Source organism: Branchiostoma lanceolatum, chromosome 13 (assembly GCF_035083965.1).
Source record: "Branchiostoma lanceolatum isolate klBraLanc5 chromosome 13, klBraLanc5.hap2, whole genome shotgun sequence".
Lineage (NCBI taxonomy): Eukaryota > Metazoa > Chordata > Leptocardii > Amphioxiformes > Branchiostomatidae > Branchiostoma > Branchiostoma lanceolatum.
Window position 1 is genome coordinate 12,309,986 of NC_089734.1, and position 17,222 is coordinate 12,327,207.

General features: G+C 38.7%; 1 protein-coding gene across 1 annotated transcript in view; it reads left to right on the forward strand.

Annotated features, from left to right (window-relative positions):
• Positions 1-17,222, forward strand: part of LOC136447286 (succinate--hydroxymethylglutarate CoA-transferase-like) — a 51,603-nt gene that overhangs the window by 25,066 nt on the left and 9,315 nt on the right. Inside the window, exons 6-7 of the mRNA XM_066446016.1 lie at positions 14,223-14,343; positions 16,214-16,305. Of these exons, the coding sequence (XP_066302113.1) occupies positions 14,223-14,343; positions 16,214-16,305 (213 nt within the window). The remainder of the gene's footprint in view (positions 1-14,222; positions 14,344-16,213; positions 16,306-17,222) is intronic.

Sequence of the window (17,222 nt, forward strand, 5' to 3'; positions counted from 1 at the left end):
CAAGGTATTTGCTGTATTGTAGTTAGAGTGGAGCGAATTCAAATTGGTCTGCTCGCACAGTCATTAACGATCACTTGTTCTGTGTCATAAATGGTACTTGTTAAATTGATGGTTTTCTAAAGCCTCCTTACATGTATATAAATAAATCTGATACACAAAATCATGCATATACGACAGGATTATATCTAGTGCTATGTATTACATCTGATCTCCTTTAAACCTCCTGTAATATACTAAAAAACTACATGTACGCAGAGTAGACTTCCGTGTCATAAATGTGTTAATAAATCCTCATGCAGCTTTCTATATAGTGGGTGAAATGTGTTGGCATCAAAATCAAGTACATGTGCTACACAAATGTAGGTAAAAATTTTAAGTTAAAGCAGGTGACCTCAGACATATAGGCAGAGTATGACGCCTTTTTTAATGTCTAGAATGTAGTTGTACACGTATTTTCATCTTAAAGTTTGTTTTCTGCAGAATCAAAATGATTCAAAATGCAGAGCCTGTATTCTTGTAGGTGTTTAATGTTTATGATTTATTTTCTTTAATATTTTTTGTCATAAATGTTGCTGATGCGTAAAAGACTGAGTTTCCGAATATCAAATCTCTACACATTTAGGAGAAGGCACAAACCAAAAGCTTTCAATGCCTTGACACCAAATGATTTTTCTTTCTTAGAAATTCTGTGATGACGAATCTTGAGAGTTTGAAGCGGCTTTCGATTCACATCTTGGAGTGATTCTAAAGAAAAAGAAAATGGGCTCAAATAGAGCGATTTGATAACCAAACATTAAGCATATTCGTCATGCAAAGGAAGGAACATGAAGTTCTGTTGCTATGGCCTTGTGCACGTCTGCGTAAAAAGCTTTGAGTTTTTGAGTACTCTCACTGGAAGAAAAGGAAAATGGGGCCTAATGGAGGCATTTAACGCCCAGAGTGCTTAGGAAGTGAGACAATCACATGGTGGTAACTCTCTCATGTTGACGTCAGGAAATGTTAAGTTTAACGTTAAGTGTTTTAATTGGTTGTTTACGAGGGATGCATGCAAGAGCCTACAGCAGAAGCATTCTTGAGCATGAAACAGTATTCATACACAGAAGAGATATGAATGAAAGAAGCCTCATATTGACCAACGAAAAGTGATAAACACAAAGTATTCATAACTGCTAACAAAGTTTTCATTCAAAATTAATGATTTTAAGAGCATCTCCTTTCCTTTGTATTAGAAACAGTATTCATGCATATCAGCATGGAATAAGTTGAACTTATTTCTTCATAATATCAATTTGTTCAATGTGTTAGGTAAAACAAGGAAACTACCTGAGATGAAAATCAAGAAAAGGGGTTGAAACTTAAAGAACACACCGAATGTGGCTACTAGCAGTACATGATCTTGTAGGAATTTTGTGAAGCGTTGTTGAAAAAAGTAACAGAAAGAAACACACAAGCATCACTCATTGTTGCTTCCACCAAAATTCAATGCACTGTAAAACACCCATTATTTGTTAGCAATTCCACAATTACAGAAACTCACTTTAACTTCACGGTAGCAAAATTTCATGGTGTAAGGAAAATGGACATTTTCATTGAACTTTAACTCCACGGTGGCGGCAAGTGATTTACAGATTGGATGTGTGAAGGAATCATAAATGATTACAACAGGTTTTTTCACATTGATGATAAGTTCACTGTACAGAGGTGACTGTGAAAACAGGGAACATAAATAAAAGTTACAGTGAAAGAAACAAGATTTACAGTATTTAGTTTGGTGCACAGAACTAGAAAATATGCTTGAGATGTAGGCTTGAAGAAATACCACAAAGGTAAGACAGTGTGAATCTTAAGAAGGATTTATCAGCATCTTAACAGAATTGCAGTCTGGAGGTTATAATGTTAAGACGGACAGAAATATGATCTGATACTCACAGCACAATTTCAAACTGGCTGACTCCTAAATCCGGAACAGTCTTTCCTAAAACAGTAAATTCTTATAAATTAGCTGTATACAGTAGATAACATGTAAACAGGTGTCCCGAGTTATTTATATATTCTTGCTCACTGAAGCTCTAATTAGGTTAGGGTGTGGCTTACATTCTATTTTTACAATTTCCAAGCCACTTGACGCGTTTTATCTGGTGCGTAAACATTGCTCATCCCAGCGAGCATGTCGCGTCACAGTGAGTCGCTCTGGGGACTTGTTATTTGGTAGAATTAACATAAAAATTTTCTCACTCTTGTGCATAGATGGTAAACTTTGGTATGGAAATCAGTTAGGTTTTCTGTTGTTTTTTTTGGTGGCATACCCAATAGGGTTGAAAAAAAAAGCAACTTCTAAGTTGATCTTGAAATAAAATTTAAAGGGCAATCAGAAAGCCAGATGCAATTTTCCCTTCCAATACCTGCTTTAGCAATCCACTTTTGCAAACCAACTTTAGTTTTAGAAGTTTGTTCAAATTCTGTGGTAATGATTTCGTCAGAATGCTTCTTTTCATGTTACAAGTAGGCACTGCATTGGTGGTACTGTTACATCGACATGAAAAAAACTGATATTAACTGTTAGCTTAGGTTTATCATATCACAAATCTGTATCTGTATCTATATAGCCGGTACAAACACCATTAGCCGTAACACACCACAAACTTTAAGTTAAGTAGTCCACAATGCCACTTGCAGATGTGCAGAAAATTGACCATGTCATTGCCATGTGTGCACATGAAATGGTGTTGTCACCATGCTGAAGTGCCAGAGAAGCCAAATGTACAATTTTCAATGCTGGAAGGTACATTTGACAGGGATATCATTTGGTCATGTCAAACACACAAAGAGGGAGGGAGGGAGATACAGAGAGAGATAGCAATGAAATATCTTTACTTCGGATCCCTTTATACCAATTCAAGTGTTTGATAATCACTATGACAATCTTACCACTTGCTCTATTAATAAGTCAATGCAGCATCACAAATCATACATTTTAAATCCTACAGGACCTCATTAATGACTTCCTCTGAGACTATCTTTCCTCATCATGATTGACAAGTCTTCTGCATCATCATTTGTACCCTACAAGTACCGTGGGCTAATTAAGTTGGTCACTGAATATTCTAAGACTTAAGTCGTGGTGTATACTGATCATTGTACATGTCTACAAGAAAAAGTAAAAAAGTTCCTTTAATTTGCCAAATAGATGTAAATTGATAGATAGATAAGATGTGTACATTATATGTCATCATCATCATCATCATCATCTTACAGCCGTATAACTGTAAATGCAGAAATGCTCGTGGTGGTTTTATGTTCGCGGTTTTCGCGGTAAGCTCATCGTCGCAAACTTAAAGCCACCGCGGACATCTTTTCCCACCTACTTCTTTTGTCACAGACACGGTCTTAAAACCACCGCAAACACTGCATTTTCTCCCAAAGGCGAAATTAAAACCACACGAACTTAAATGCATTTACAGTACTAGAATCTGATATTCATTCCAGTACTTTTTGTCCTTCAACGGCGGACACCAATACAAACTCTGTGAGACCAGTGTCTCTTTCGATCGCTGACAATAAAACAGTGTGTGGTCGTCCAACTCTGCATTTTCACTCGGGTTTTCCCTTATATGTACTGTATGTAGTATGTCTGTTCTTTAAAGGAGAAATAATTTCCTGTTAGTTAAGCTGGTTCAAGCATGTATCCTTAATGTGCCTTTAATGTCTTCGAAGTTCCTCTGAAGGAAATGGTACAAAGAAAGATGACGTAAACTTTGCTGCAATTTCTGTAGTATAGAATACAGGAAATGCAGTGAAGTGTGTGTGTGTGTGTGTGCCTACGTCATATGGTGCATGTGTGCGTCATTTAACTTTTGATGTTCCCTGATAATACATTTCGTAAGTTTCTAGGTGCTTCGGTTACTGTTTTAATTTTGATTTGATTTTATACTGCATTCTTCACACAGCAAAAAGAGCACATGCTGTGTTTCTTTTTTATGCCCTTGGGTAAGAACTGGGTACATGATGTCCTTGCTCTTGATTTTATTCCATTTCTGGAAGCAGGAAACACGTTCTTAATAATAAGCATGCTTAAGAGCGTGTTTCCTGCTTCCAGAAATGGAATAAAATTAAGAGCAAGGATATCATGTACCCAGTTCTTATAGGGACTTAGTGAATGATTGCGACCGTTTTATTGTATGCCCCATTTTCTGTTGGTGGAGAGTCACTTGCTTGGAGAGTGCTTAGTCTATATTTGTAGATGTATAAATCTCTCACAAAGAATATGAAAATATCAATATGTCAAGGGTTGCTAGGTTTATAGAGAAGTTGCACATTTGCTCCATTTTTGCAGATTTATGCATATATCCATGTGTTTTTCTCTAGATAACAATATAAAAATATTTATCACGGGCTGCTATAGAGACCAATACCTGGCTTGATGATGTAGACAGTGTGCTTTCGTCATCTTTCAGTTTTGTGCTTGAATGGATAAAATTTGTCTTCCTCAGTTTCAAACGCCGGAGAGCATATCAGCACCAAGGATGGGCATGGCAGTGATGAAATGGTGTTAGATTGAATATAGAGGTTGTTACGACAATGCTACGTAACATTACTTTTTTCTTTCGTCACTGGCAAACTCACTATCCCTTTAATCATCCGTTGTTCCCCATCTCACAAGGGTCAGACATCCTTGCACATACAAATGTAGATGTCACGGCTTGATGGCAGACTACTACGTGCTTTTGTCCGGGTGTGTGTTGGCGCTGTGTACTAGTAGTTGTGGATGCGAAGGTCTTCCCTTATGTTGTCAATCCATCTTTTATGTGGTTGTCCCCTTGGATTTTTTCCTTCTACTGTCATTTTGATGATCTTTCTGGGTTGGTTTTTAACATCCATTCTCTGAAGGTAGCGGTACCATCGAAGTTGGTTTAAAGCCAGGAAGTACATGTAGAAACCTTTTAAAGCTGCAATTCCTGGAAAAAGATCTTCATTCTGTTCACGCATTGACAATCGGAAGGTTTTTCACTTAACCACTTTAACCTGTCTTTTAGACAACATAAAGGACTTATAAATAGTCTCTAAGTGGTTGGTATTGATTGAAAGTAAAAGCTTTTACTTTCACGATGAAGTTTCTTTAGTAATTGTAGTTTTTTGGATCGTCTCTACTGCTGGACTGTAACTTTTGTATGTTCTACTACACTTTGTATTGGTACTAGAAATAAAACTATGTTATTACGTGGTCGCAGACTAAGTCACTACCCCTATTGCCTTTAGTGTTCTAAATTTATAATAATTTATTCTCCTACCAAATTATAGGTAGTTAGAATGTATTGTTGGAGTAAGCTGGAAATTGATATAATAATAGTAATGAAAAGTGATGTATAGTATTGAAGTCAAAAAGGGGTCTTTTGTGGTGTGATTATAGCTATAACTCTGGTCTTATGTAGCTTGTGTTTAACGTACAAAACATGTGTAATGTTTTAATGCAGTGTATCAGTAATGCAAAAATAAACAAATAAACAAGCAAAATAAACAACAGATGATTAGCTGGATAGTGAGAGAGTCAGTGACGAAAGAAAAAAGTAATGTTACGTACTACGGTAGCATTGTCATGACAACATCTGTATTGAATTTAACACCATTTCATCATTGCCATGCCTATCCTTGGTGCTGATATGCCCTCCATGGTTTCAAACTGATAAATAAAGAGCTATGTTCTGCAACAAACTAGGAATGTTAAATCCTCCTTAATACCAGTTTATGTATTGATTCTTTATTTGTAACATTCTCTCTTGTACTTATCCATAAGGCAAAGATAAAAAAGAAACTAAAAAAAGAAAAACATATTTAGATATATTTAGAAAAGAATGCCCTTTGCTGGTCTTTTACAATCTTTCTAGTGCTTATCCGTAAGGCAAAGATAAAAGTTAAAGAAACTTAAAAAAGAAAAACATGAAAACATTAAGAAAAGAATTCCCTTTTGCTGGTCATTTACATTCTTTCTAGTGCTTACAGTAAGGGAAAGATAAAAGGTAAAGAAACTAAAAAAAGAAAAACATAAAAACAATTAGAAAAGAATACCCTTTGCTGGTCATTTATATTCTTTCTAGTGCTTACAGTAAGGCAAAGATAAAAGGTAAAGAAACTAAAAAAAGAAAAACATAAAAACATTAAGAAAGAATTCCCTTTTGCTGGTCATTTACATTCTTTCTAGTGCTTACAGTAAGGGAAAGATAAAAGGTAAAGAAACTAAAAAAAGAAAAACATAAAAACATTTAGAAAAGAATGCCTTTTGCTGGTCTTTTACATTCTTTCTATAGTGCTTATCCATAAGGCTGAGATAAAAGATAAAGAAACTAAAAAAGAAAAACATAAAAAACATTACCAAAGAATGCCCTTTGCTGTTCTTTTATGCATTTTGACAGTTACTTTTGTATCATCTCTGGTTGGTGAGTGAGGCCGCAACATTAAACATCAGAGAAAAGAGGCTGTTAGCACTGCCCAATCTTCAATTGATTTTCCTGTCCGTAATGTCTTTTGCGTGGGCTTTTGATGGACAATTAGAGTCGTTAAGGCCCCCTATTTAACTCTTACTGCAGCTTCCTTTAATGGTGGTGGAGTAAGTTGTGGAAAGTGGTTAGACTGACTGACTGTGCATCACCAATGGTCGGTTTGTGTAGTGTGTTAATGACCCTGCTTTAGAATCAAGATCTAGAGATATGGAGTTCAATTCCTGCCTGTTGCCGCTCCCCCGACATGCACACTATTGAAAAATAAAGGATTGCAGTCCTTACGACAGGACATTAAGCTGTGGTCCACTTTTCATTGTGCTTGTCAGAAAGAGGTAGGTAAATTTCCCCGGTACAATGAACCAGTCTTGTATATACTGTTACAGTACATATTATCTGTCTTCGCTGTCACAACCAGTGGAAGATTAGCTCTTCAGTGAGATAAACTGGTTTGAGACCACTTTCAACTGTCAGTGTTGTGTCACAGTAAGTTAGTTACGTAGTACAGGTAGTTATGTAATACTTAACCCTAGCTAGGGCGAGATTTCAAGTTGTTATTTTGTCACTTAAAGCTGATATAATTATAGTGCTAGAGGATTAAAAATCCCAAGCTCCCTTGTCAATGTCAAACTTCAAACATTTGTATGTGACAGTTTGAATTAGAGGAGGACTAGGAGTAGAAATCCCAAACTCCCTTGTCATACAAAAATGTACTTCAAACATTTGTATGAGACCTTTAGACTGTTCAACCTTGATGTCAGTTAAGTTGCGAACACACAGAGGGAAAATGTCTCGCCCGACACGTTTGCGACCTCTAAAAGAACAATTTTCATTTCACGAAAATGAATTATGCCTACCTTCTCGGCCGTTATTGTGATAAATAAAGAACCCATAATCACTCTACATGGAGTATTTCTTGGTGGGAATACCAGCAAGTTTTATTGACTGGCATGTAAACAGAGAAAATGCTACGATAGAGTTGTCAGAATCCTGACAAACGAGATATAGATTTATCGAGATTTGAAATAGCGACCCGCTACTAGAACGTAACCGCTGGACTGCCGGCGCATGTGCCTTGCTGGATAAAGATTGGTTGGTTCGAGAACTTGATCCCTGTGTGTTCGCTAGGCCAAGCCAAATTATACCAGCCGCCTCGTCCGGCCTAAATTTCTATTTCAGCAGCAATTTGACAGGTCTCCTCTCGACCACTGCATTTCTTTGAGATCAGCCGATGTTCGGAGGTCAATGACCCCTGTCCAATGTAACTGTAGATTTCCAGGCGTAAAATATGCTCCATTCTCCGACAATTTTGAAATTCTGCAACCCTCTACCGAGAGTGTGATGCCAGCTTGAGGAATAACCCCCATCAACATTAATCTGCCGGGTGACATAAATTTGCCACTTTAAAAATCAGTAGGTTTGAGAGATCTCTAGTGCGGCCCCCCCCAGGTATGCACAGTTCATATTATACAGGAGTTCATTTTACTTGGGGATGTTGGGTTGGAGATCTGACACTGGAACTGAACAGTCGTAAATTTGGGTAAGTCCAATTTTTGTGTTTGAAATTGCAGTTCAAACTTACTCCAGAGTGACTAATCTATTAACACAGATGAACTTTCAAGCTAAGGGTTGGAGATCTGTTTGGACATATTTTTTTAGGGTGGCAGAATTACAGGTATGTACCCTGGTGGAATTATGTTAGTACATGCATATAGAATATTATAGATGTTACCATGCTCTCTTAAAAAATCAAATCAAACCAAGCTGATGACACCTTGTGTAAGGCTTATTGTAATGTGGAAACCTGCGCTTACCGAAGTTTTTTGTTTTTTTCTGAGCTGGAATTGGGTTGAAAATGTGTACGCTCGTGTGTCATTTTGTACATCATACTCAGTCTAAACGATTTTCTTCTTGGCCATGAAAGACTCTATTGTATAAGGCAGTGACACCTAAGCACCTCTTGTGTAGTTGTTAATCTATATGTAAAATATGGCAGCCTAGGATGTTACTTTTTGGTGCCCTTGGTCTTCTTTGAATGTGACTCTGTATACCCTGGTTGGGAAGGTAAAAAGAGGTTACTAGAAGGAGAGGGATGGGCTCCGCCTTCCAATACCATTGCCCTATCAGGTTAACAACCCACTGCCCCTAAGTAATGGCCTGAAGACTGTAAAACTTTTTCCTGGTACAGTTGTATCTATTAGGCTATTGTAGATTTTATTCAGCTACATTTTTTGTATGAATGAATGAATGAATGAACTTTATTGCTCAACAATTGTACATGGCACAATGTATGGCAAGAATGACAATACAATCAATACAATGGGTACTAAACAAGTCTGTTCTAGTCTATTCTGAAAACTATAATCACAAGGATATGAACGTAAATAACGTAATGATATAATATACGTTAAACGTTTCGGTCTGTTACAATACATTCTCTCTTTCGTAAAGCGCTACATATATATGTATTGGCCTAAGTACGTAGATATGGTGTCGGGGCATGACATTAAGATTGAACATGTCTATGTTTGCCTTTGGCAAGGGTTTACTGGATTTACATGTGATCATACCGGTATCCATTAATTTTTTGTTTATCTACAGTATATGCGGGGCATGTCATTAGGAAATGATATTCGTCTTCAACGCTATCTTGACATAAAGGACATAGTCTCTGGTTGGCTGGTATATTATGGTATCAGCCTTTTTCTATTTCCAAACAGTGAGAACTGGTTCTTGATTTGGTTATGTTAACTATAAAGGATTTATTACGAATTGATGAAAGGTAATTTTCCAATGTGAAGTCAGCTTTGAGAATAAGTTTGAATTTTCTTTTTTTCTTATTCAACCAAAAAGTTTGGTGGAAAATTTGCACTGGAGGAGAAATAGACATCGGAAAAAACAAAGTCATTGAAAGTAATTACTGACTCTTTCCCATTCAGTATCTAACGTGACGTTATTGGTAAAGACATCAAGCACTATCGATCACTACTTATGTTGGTACATGACGTCATACTTTTGAATCATCATCACATCTGTACGTATTGGACTACATATATATCAGTCAATTACCATTTTGACATTTTGACAAAATGTGTGGAGCATGAGTGAAGTACAATGTATGGAAGTGTGTGTACGGTACAGAATTTTCTGAATGTACCTGTAATTTAAAGTTCAGGTAGATGAATGAATGAATGGTTTATTGAAAGAACATTGCAGCCCCAGGCTGAATTGCGTCATTTCTCACAGACAACACGTCATTAAAGACTATATCAAAACCGTACTTTACATTACATTACATGATCACATCATAAGTGAGACATTGTCAACTATTGGCTTATTCAACGTACTGTGACATAAAATCTTTCCTTTTTCATTCAAAATGAAATAGTTCATTTACAGTATGCCGTCATTTAGTACTCTGACAAGATAGGGTACCGGTGAATCTCTGTATCGATTGGTTCTTCATTTCATAGTTCTGAGTTTGTGGGAGTTCCTTGTGCTCTACATGTATTTCTGTCAGGAAGTCACTAATCCAAGGGATCAAACTTGGTCTTGCTCCAAGCTTTAACAGTTTGAAAGCTTGTGTACCAATGTGTGTGTAGTTGAGATACACACACATTATGGCGTCGAATAGCTGAGTGTCTAGGCTAGCGGACACGAGACTTAGAGGTTATGGGTTCAATTCCTGGCATTCTAGACGTTGTGTCCTTGAGAAACGCACTTAATACAACTTTCCTCTCTCCACCCAGGTGTAAAAATGGGTACCTGACTTCAGTTAGGGATCGGTAAAAGGCAGTGGAAGGAGAGGGATGCACACTGCCTTCCAATACCGTGCCCTAAAGCCCCCGTCACAAATAAGAAATTCAGCTCGATCAACATGTTGGCGAGCTTCAAATGTGCATTTTCAGTACGGCCGACGTCCTGTCGATTACGTGGGATTCTGGCGATTTTTCGAAATAAAAGTTGATCCAAATATTGGCCTTTTACCAGGTTAGTCGATACTGTCCAAGAGATAGTACCATCTAATGGGGGATTTTTAGTGTTCGATGGATGTCGCCCGAGATTTTCATTGGAAAATACGGTCGATGCTCGGGCGATTTTGAAATTCTTCGAGTTTCAGGCGATCTACAAAGTCGGCCGACACTCGCATGAATTGTGACGCCGGCTTAAACACAGTGGAGAAAAAACTACTGTCCCTATGGCCCTCCAAAAGCTATGTGACACACCTTTCACACACATTAGCTGTGCACCAATAATGCAGAAACTTTGGATACAGCCAATATTTCATCAGACTATCAACCTTTATAATCCTTCCAATTTTAATCCAATTAAGGAAATTCTGGGGTTTGCGGAAAAAGCTGGCCCTGTCTACCTGGCCTGTCTACCCTGGCTATCTACCCTTTTTGGACCCCAAGGGCATGCATGGGGGTTTTGCATCTGATTGAATTTTCTTGAGGAAAAACTGGGTCAGTGGCAATTCCAGCTGTGGGTGGGCTGGATCATACTATTGGAGGATAGGGACAGTTATGAGCAACTCCATCAACACTGGAAGAAAATCTATCATTTGTAAACAAACTTCTTGTTGTTAAACAAGATAGAAGGGGTATCAGATACAGGATACAGGATAAACAAAGAAAACCGAAAACTGATAGGATGGTTTGCCAGAACAGCAGCTGCTAAAGATTTCGTCAGTATCAGCTACAGTAACCCCAATGAGTGCCAGACATCTGTTTAGAATTTAGCTGTTGTGACAAACAAAAGTCCTATTGTTGTCTGGCTCATCCTACCAGTTTTTCTTTACCTTCCACTTCAATTGTGTTTAATATTCCAGGTGCAGTTTTTGTATACATGTACCTGGAACTTTTTTTCCAGTCTTGGTGGAATTGCTTTACCATCTTCACCCACACACCCGCCCCAACAAAACACCAATAGGCATTATCTTCCATCCAGCTCACACACATATATCTGGACATGCATTGACCCAGTTTTTCCTCAAGGAAATTCCATTAAAGGCCTAACCCCCATGCATACCCTTGGGGTCCGAAAAAGGGAGGTAGCCAGGGTAGACAGGCCAGGTAGACAGGGCCAGCTTTTTCCGCAATCCCGGAAATTCTGTTGCAGCTTTGAAATTAATGGTATGTTTTTGAAATGGAGAAGGCATAACTAAAAAGACAGATGCTGAAATAGTTGTCAGTACTCATACTGTCATTGTCTGGCCATAGCCAGCATAGATTTCTCTGTATTCTATCTGGGTCAGCCTAACCTGACATCCAATCTATTGTGGTTAGGCCAAGCTTCCTTCCTCTTTGCCGCCTGGGTATTCTTTTGCACCCTGTGGTTGTTTTACGCGGTTGCAATTTTACGCGGTAGGAGTTTAATTGGCACATGACGTGGATGCTTGATTAAACTAATTAATCATGTAAAACTCCTACTGGGTGCCAAAGATTAACCCTGAGGCGGAAAGGCCTTTCTGCCCCAAAGAGAGCCTGGCCAATTCACCATAGACGCTTTGGGAACTTTTATTTTCAAAATCTATGTCAGTAGATGAAAACAGATTCTATTGGTGATTGCCTGAAGGGATTCTTTAGATACTAATATTTTAGCATTTATGATTGTGATAAATTTTCGTGACCTCTGCAGTTTATTTGGTGGTTATAGGAACGACCAAGCCTTATCACAATGTATAGACCTACATGTAGGGCGGGTCATTAACCCTATATTACCAGTATATTATATTATGCCCTGCCACCCATGGACGATGCCTTTAGGGCTACCATAGCAGGGAAGCTATGATGACGTTTGATGTGATGCCAGATAAACAGAATGTATGGCCTTTATAAAGAGGTTTCAGTGCCACATTACTAACCCTTGTCCTGCTGGATTTCCAGAGCAAAAATATACCCCCACTGCTACTCAGACACCTTTAAAGCAAAGGGTACTACATGTAGTTTGCTCATTTTTAGTTACTTCGCCTTACAACAACCGCGCAGGTGCAACGTACGCATTCTAGAGATACCCTCGACCCGACAATTGTCAGGGCTAGCAAACCGACAATTGTCGGGCTCTGCTGGACTATAGGGTTTTAAGACATACCATGCCAAAAACAAGAGCTCAAAGATCTCACGAATCTGTGCAATAGTTATACCGTTTCTTGTTCATCATTAATTATGCAGCAAAGATTTTGATTTCAATACATGTGTCCATTGATCACTTTCTGTCACTCGATTGTGAATGTGATTAGCATATTGAAAGTACATAACTGCGAAGAGATTGACAAAAACAATACCTCCACGTAAACTAGTAGCCTCTTCCATTGAACCCATGATGTTGACTGTCATGTCTGATTAACAACTTAGTTCTACCACCCCTGAACTGTACTTCCTGCTACTCCAGCAAGTCTCAGATTTTTGCGGTCATCTTTCCACTCACCGACTTTCTGCCACTCTGTTGATAGTGTATTCAAATAATGACTACAAACGCACAACCCAAATAGATAAGGAAACAAACAAACAAACAAACAAACAAACACACACACATCAAAAACAAAAGTCATTATTTTAAGTATTTTATGCCAGTGCAGGAAAGGACAAGATCTGGAACCAGTCAAAACCAAAGGCTTCTTTGCTATTTTAAGGACATTTTATAATATATGATAATATAACAAAGTCACTTTATAACGTCCTTGGTTATTCCATAAAGAAGGTTAAAAAAACACATGCTCTTTCCTAAAACCATCGTAGAGTGATAGACCTAACATGAAGATACAATGTACAGGTAGCTTTAAACAAGTGACTATAGTGTGGTGTAACAGGTCACGTACCTGCTCGGTTCTGGCAAACCCACAAGTTGTTGATCGTCAATTTGGGTTGTTGAATGCCATGGAAACCTCGCACAGGTTGAGTTGGAGGAGAACTACATGTAGACACCGGAAAAAACAAAGTCATTGAAAGCCATTACTGACTCTTTTCCATTCAACATCTGATAACTTACGTTATTCGTAAAGACATAAGCGCTATTGATCAGTACTTATGTTTATACATGACGTAGATGAATCAATGAAAAACAAAGTCGTCGAAAGAAGTCATCGAAAACCATTACTGACTCTTTCCCATTCTAAGTTGACCCTGGTTCTTATAATCTTAATTGACCCTGGTTCTATCCTGGGTTGGAGACCAATCGTATGGGGCTGCATCTGTCCTTTAGAGGGGATGTAAAATGGGGTCCTGGGTTCAAGGAGTTGCCTCAAGCATGTTAAAGGGGAAGTCTTAGCTCCCTGTAAAAATATACGACGTAGCGTGCGTAGTCCAGTGGTTAGCGATCTTGCCTCTGGAACTAGAAGCCCCGGGTTCGATCCCGGCTGTGTCGCTCAACCGACATGCACGCTACCGGAAAAAGTCGCAGTCCTTAGGACGGGGCGTTCAGCCATGGTCCACTGTTCATTGTGCTTGTCGAAAAGAGCTAGGGGAATTTCCCTGGTACAATGAGCCTGTAAATACTGTATATAGCGTCTGTCTTCCTGTCACGACCAGTGGAAGATGTAGCTCATCTGTTCATCGAGTTCATTTGAGCTAAACTGGTTCGAGATCACTTTCCTTTCCTTTATATACCCTGCTACTGAAATAGCAAGGAAACTTGCTGCCCTACATGTACAATTGCCATGCTACTACACACCACAGGGGCCTGAAAGAACCTGTTGTCTGACTGTAGGGTGTTTGTTGTGTGTTTGTACAGCTTGCAGAGAAGAGTGATGTACTAGTGGAGAATTACCTACCAGGGAAGCTGGATGAGATGGGTCTGGGGTACCACCACCTGAGGGACTCCTCTCCTCACCTTATCTACTGCTCTGTCACAGGTAGGGGCTGATCAGCAATTAAATATCTATTTATTACCTTCGTTGAGAAGATTGTGTTTTTGTCAGCATTTGTGTGTGTGTGTGTGTGTGTGTGTGTGTGTGTGTGTGTGTGTGTGTGTGTGTGTGTAACGATAACTCGATTAACACGATAACTCGAGAATGCCTTGGTGGATTGTCTTCATACCTGATTTGTGGGTAGGTCTTCTTGAGACCTTGAGATGATTAGATTTTGGGCCCCCTAGTTTAAGTATACATATTTCTCCAACAAAGTGGAAGGTATAGCGGAACAGGTGTTGGACGGATGTTTTTGCATACTGAAGTAGCCGTTTGGCACCCCATTTTCTATTGGTTACAGATTTAGGCAGCAGGGAGAAGGTTTTTAAAGACAATTCAATCTCTATAACTGGAAAAGGTTTTGAGAGTACTTCAGTACGTTTCGAGTGACATCCATCACTCTTCTTCATTCTCTACAACTGGATAAGATTTTGAGAGTACTTCCGGACGTTTCGAGTGACATCCATCACTCTTCTCCATTCTCTACAACTGGATAAGATGTCAGTACTTCAGGACGTCTCGAGTGACATCCACCACTCTTCTCCATTCTCTACAACTAGATAAATTCAGAGATTACTTCCGGACATTGTGAGTGACATCCATCACTCTTCTTCAGCGTCACTAAAATGAATCAGCATGATATTATATACACTTCTGCCCAGACCTACTTGTATCAAAACATACTGGACCTCTGATTTCCAAAGAAAGAAATAGGTGAAATTCAGTTACTGAATTCAAGTGAAGTCAAAAGCTTTTTAGTGGCCCACTTTTGATGACCTTTGACTCTGACATCGTGGGGGTGCAGGAATTAGAATTTGCACAAACCTGCAGGTATAAGATAAAGTCTAGCAATCCATCTATTCTGTACATATCTGAAATATTATCGCACCTTATTGCTGTGGCTACCACTGATGACAGATGTCTTCTGATACCCAAATTTTGGATAAAGGAAGATTGATATAAGTGGCCTTTGGAAATGATAACAGGTTGAAATTAAGATACAAACAAACATCAAAGCCCTTAAATAATCATCTTTCTCCTGATATGAACACTTGTAAGTTCATTACCTTGTTTATAATTGATAAAAGCTTCAGTCTGTGTATTGTTCAATTGATGAAAATATGATGTTTAGAATTGATTGTACTGTACTGGTTCTTTCAATTACTACCATGATTATAGTCAGATGTAGACTTTTTCATACCCTTTTGAGCATGCTTGTGTTAACGTTGTGGTTCCAAATGACAGAGTTTTGTGTGTCTTAAGTATTTATTGGTAGGATGAATGCAACTGCTCCTGTCTCCAAGTTTGCAAATACTGGGAGCTTTGGTTGGGTGCAGTGAAAAGCTTAACCTCTAGGGGGCACTTTTACCTAGTCACTGAAGGCAGGACAGGCCTACAGGAAAGATGACTGCATGAACATGGGATGAAAATCTATTGCGCCACAAAGATAACAAAACAAGAGAAGAATAAAGAAATAAAATGAAGAAAGATGATGCAGTGCAACAACATATTCACACAACCTTCACCATCTTTCTTGGCCCATATATTAGTAAAGTAAGATGTATACAGAAAAACTGATGTTATATGCAAGTTCTATAATTGTGATATGCAAATGAGACTAAGATAATTTTTCATGTCAAAATGTCTCTCAAAATGTGACTTTCCTTCTTTTTGATACAAAGTTTTGTTTCCATTTTCACACAACTCTCACCCACTTATGACCGTCCCTGTTCTGTACTCATTCACTTCTTGTGCAATGCCAAATCCATCTGCAAGGAGGCTCTCCTGACTGATGTCTTCTCCATGTATCTTACAGGCTATGGTTCTGATGGGCCCTATGCTAAGAGGGCAGGCTATGATGTCATTGCTGCAGCTATGGGAGGTCTCCTACATATAACAGGACCAGAGGTGAACTATGATCGTACAAACTGTGTTTCCATCTTAAACTACAAGAGGCTTGATCAAAGCTCAAATTCAATATCCTAAAATGTTGTAACCCAATGTGTGATAGGAGGGATATACATTGTAAGCTCCCTAGCAGCTTTTCTGATACTTCAATGACACACATTATAGTAACACTGTCTGACACACCTTTATGTAAATATCTGTTTAAGTGTTCCCACTCCAGATGGTGCATAGGGCGGCGCCCATCTCCATTTCAATAGCCCTTGGGCCACACAACATTGTGCAATCACTACAGCAGGGGGCTAGTCTACTGATACTGGGGTGCATTTATCTTCCATACTCTTTCCCAAATGCTGAGTGCTAGGCAGAGAAAGCAGTATGTGCCATTCTACAATTCTTTGGTATGACTCGGCCTGGGATCAAACTCACGACCTACTGTGTGCAAGGCAAACACTCTACCAACTAGGCCATTGCACTGTACTCTGTTAGACACACTTTTATGTAAGTACTGTAGTTGTAAAAAAAAAGAAAATCGAGGAACAGAAGAACTAGAGTGTTTCTCACAAAGTTAAAGCTACATACGCCAAAAATAATTACTCAAGCAACTGGATAAGATTTTGAAACAGTCAGACGTTTCAGACAGTATCCACTGTCTTTCGTCAGTGACAAACGATAGGACTGAGAACACCAGGTTTTATACCAAAACTCTGAATAGATATGTTAATGAGGTTAAGACAATTTAGGATGTCTTGAAGTAGTCTTTAAAAAAAAAAGATTAATTCAAGACAAAGTTTTATGCCAATAGTTCAATTAGCTACGGTAACCGTTGTTTAGTACTAAATGTTGCTTGTCCGGGGTGGGGGGTGGTGGACAGTGCATTATCCCAGGGCGTATCTTATTACCTGGATGTCTAACCTTCA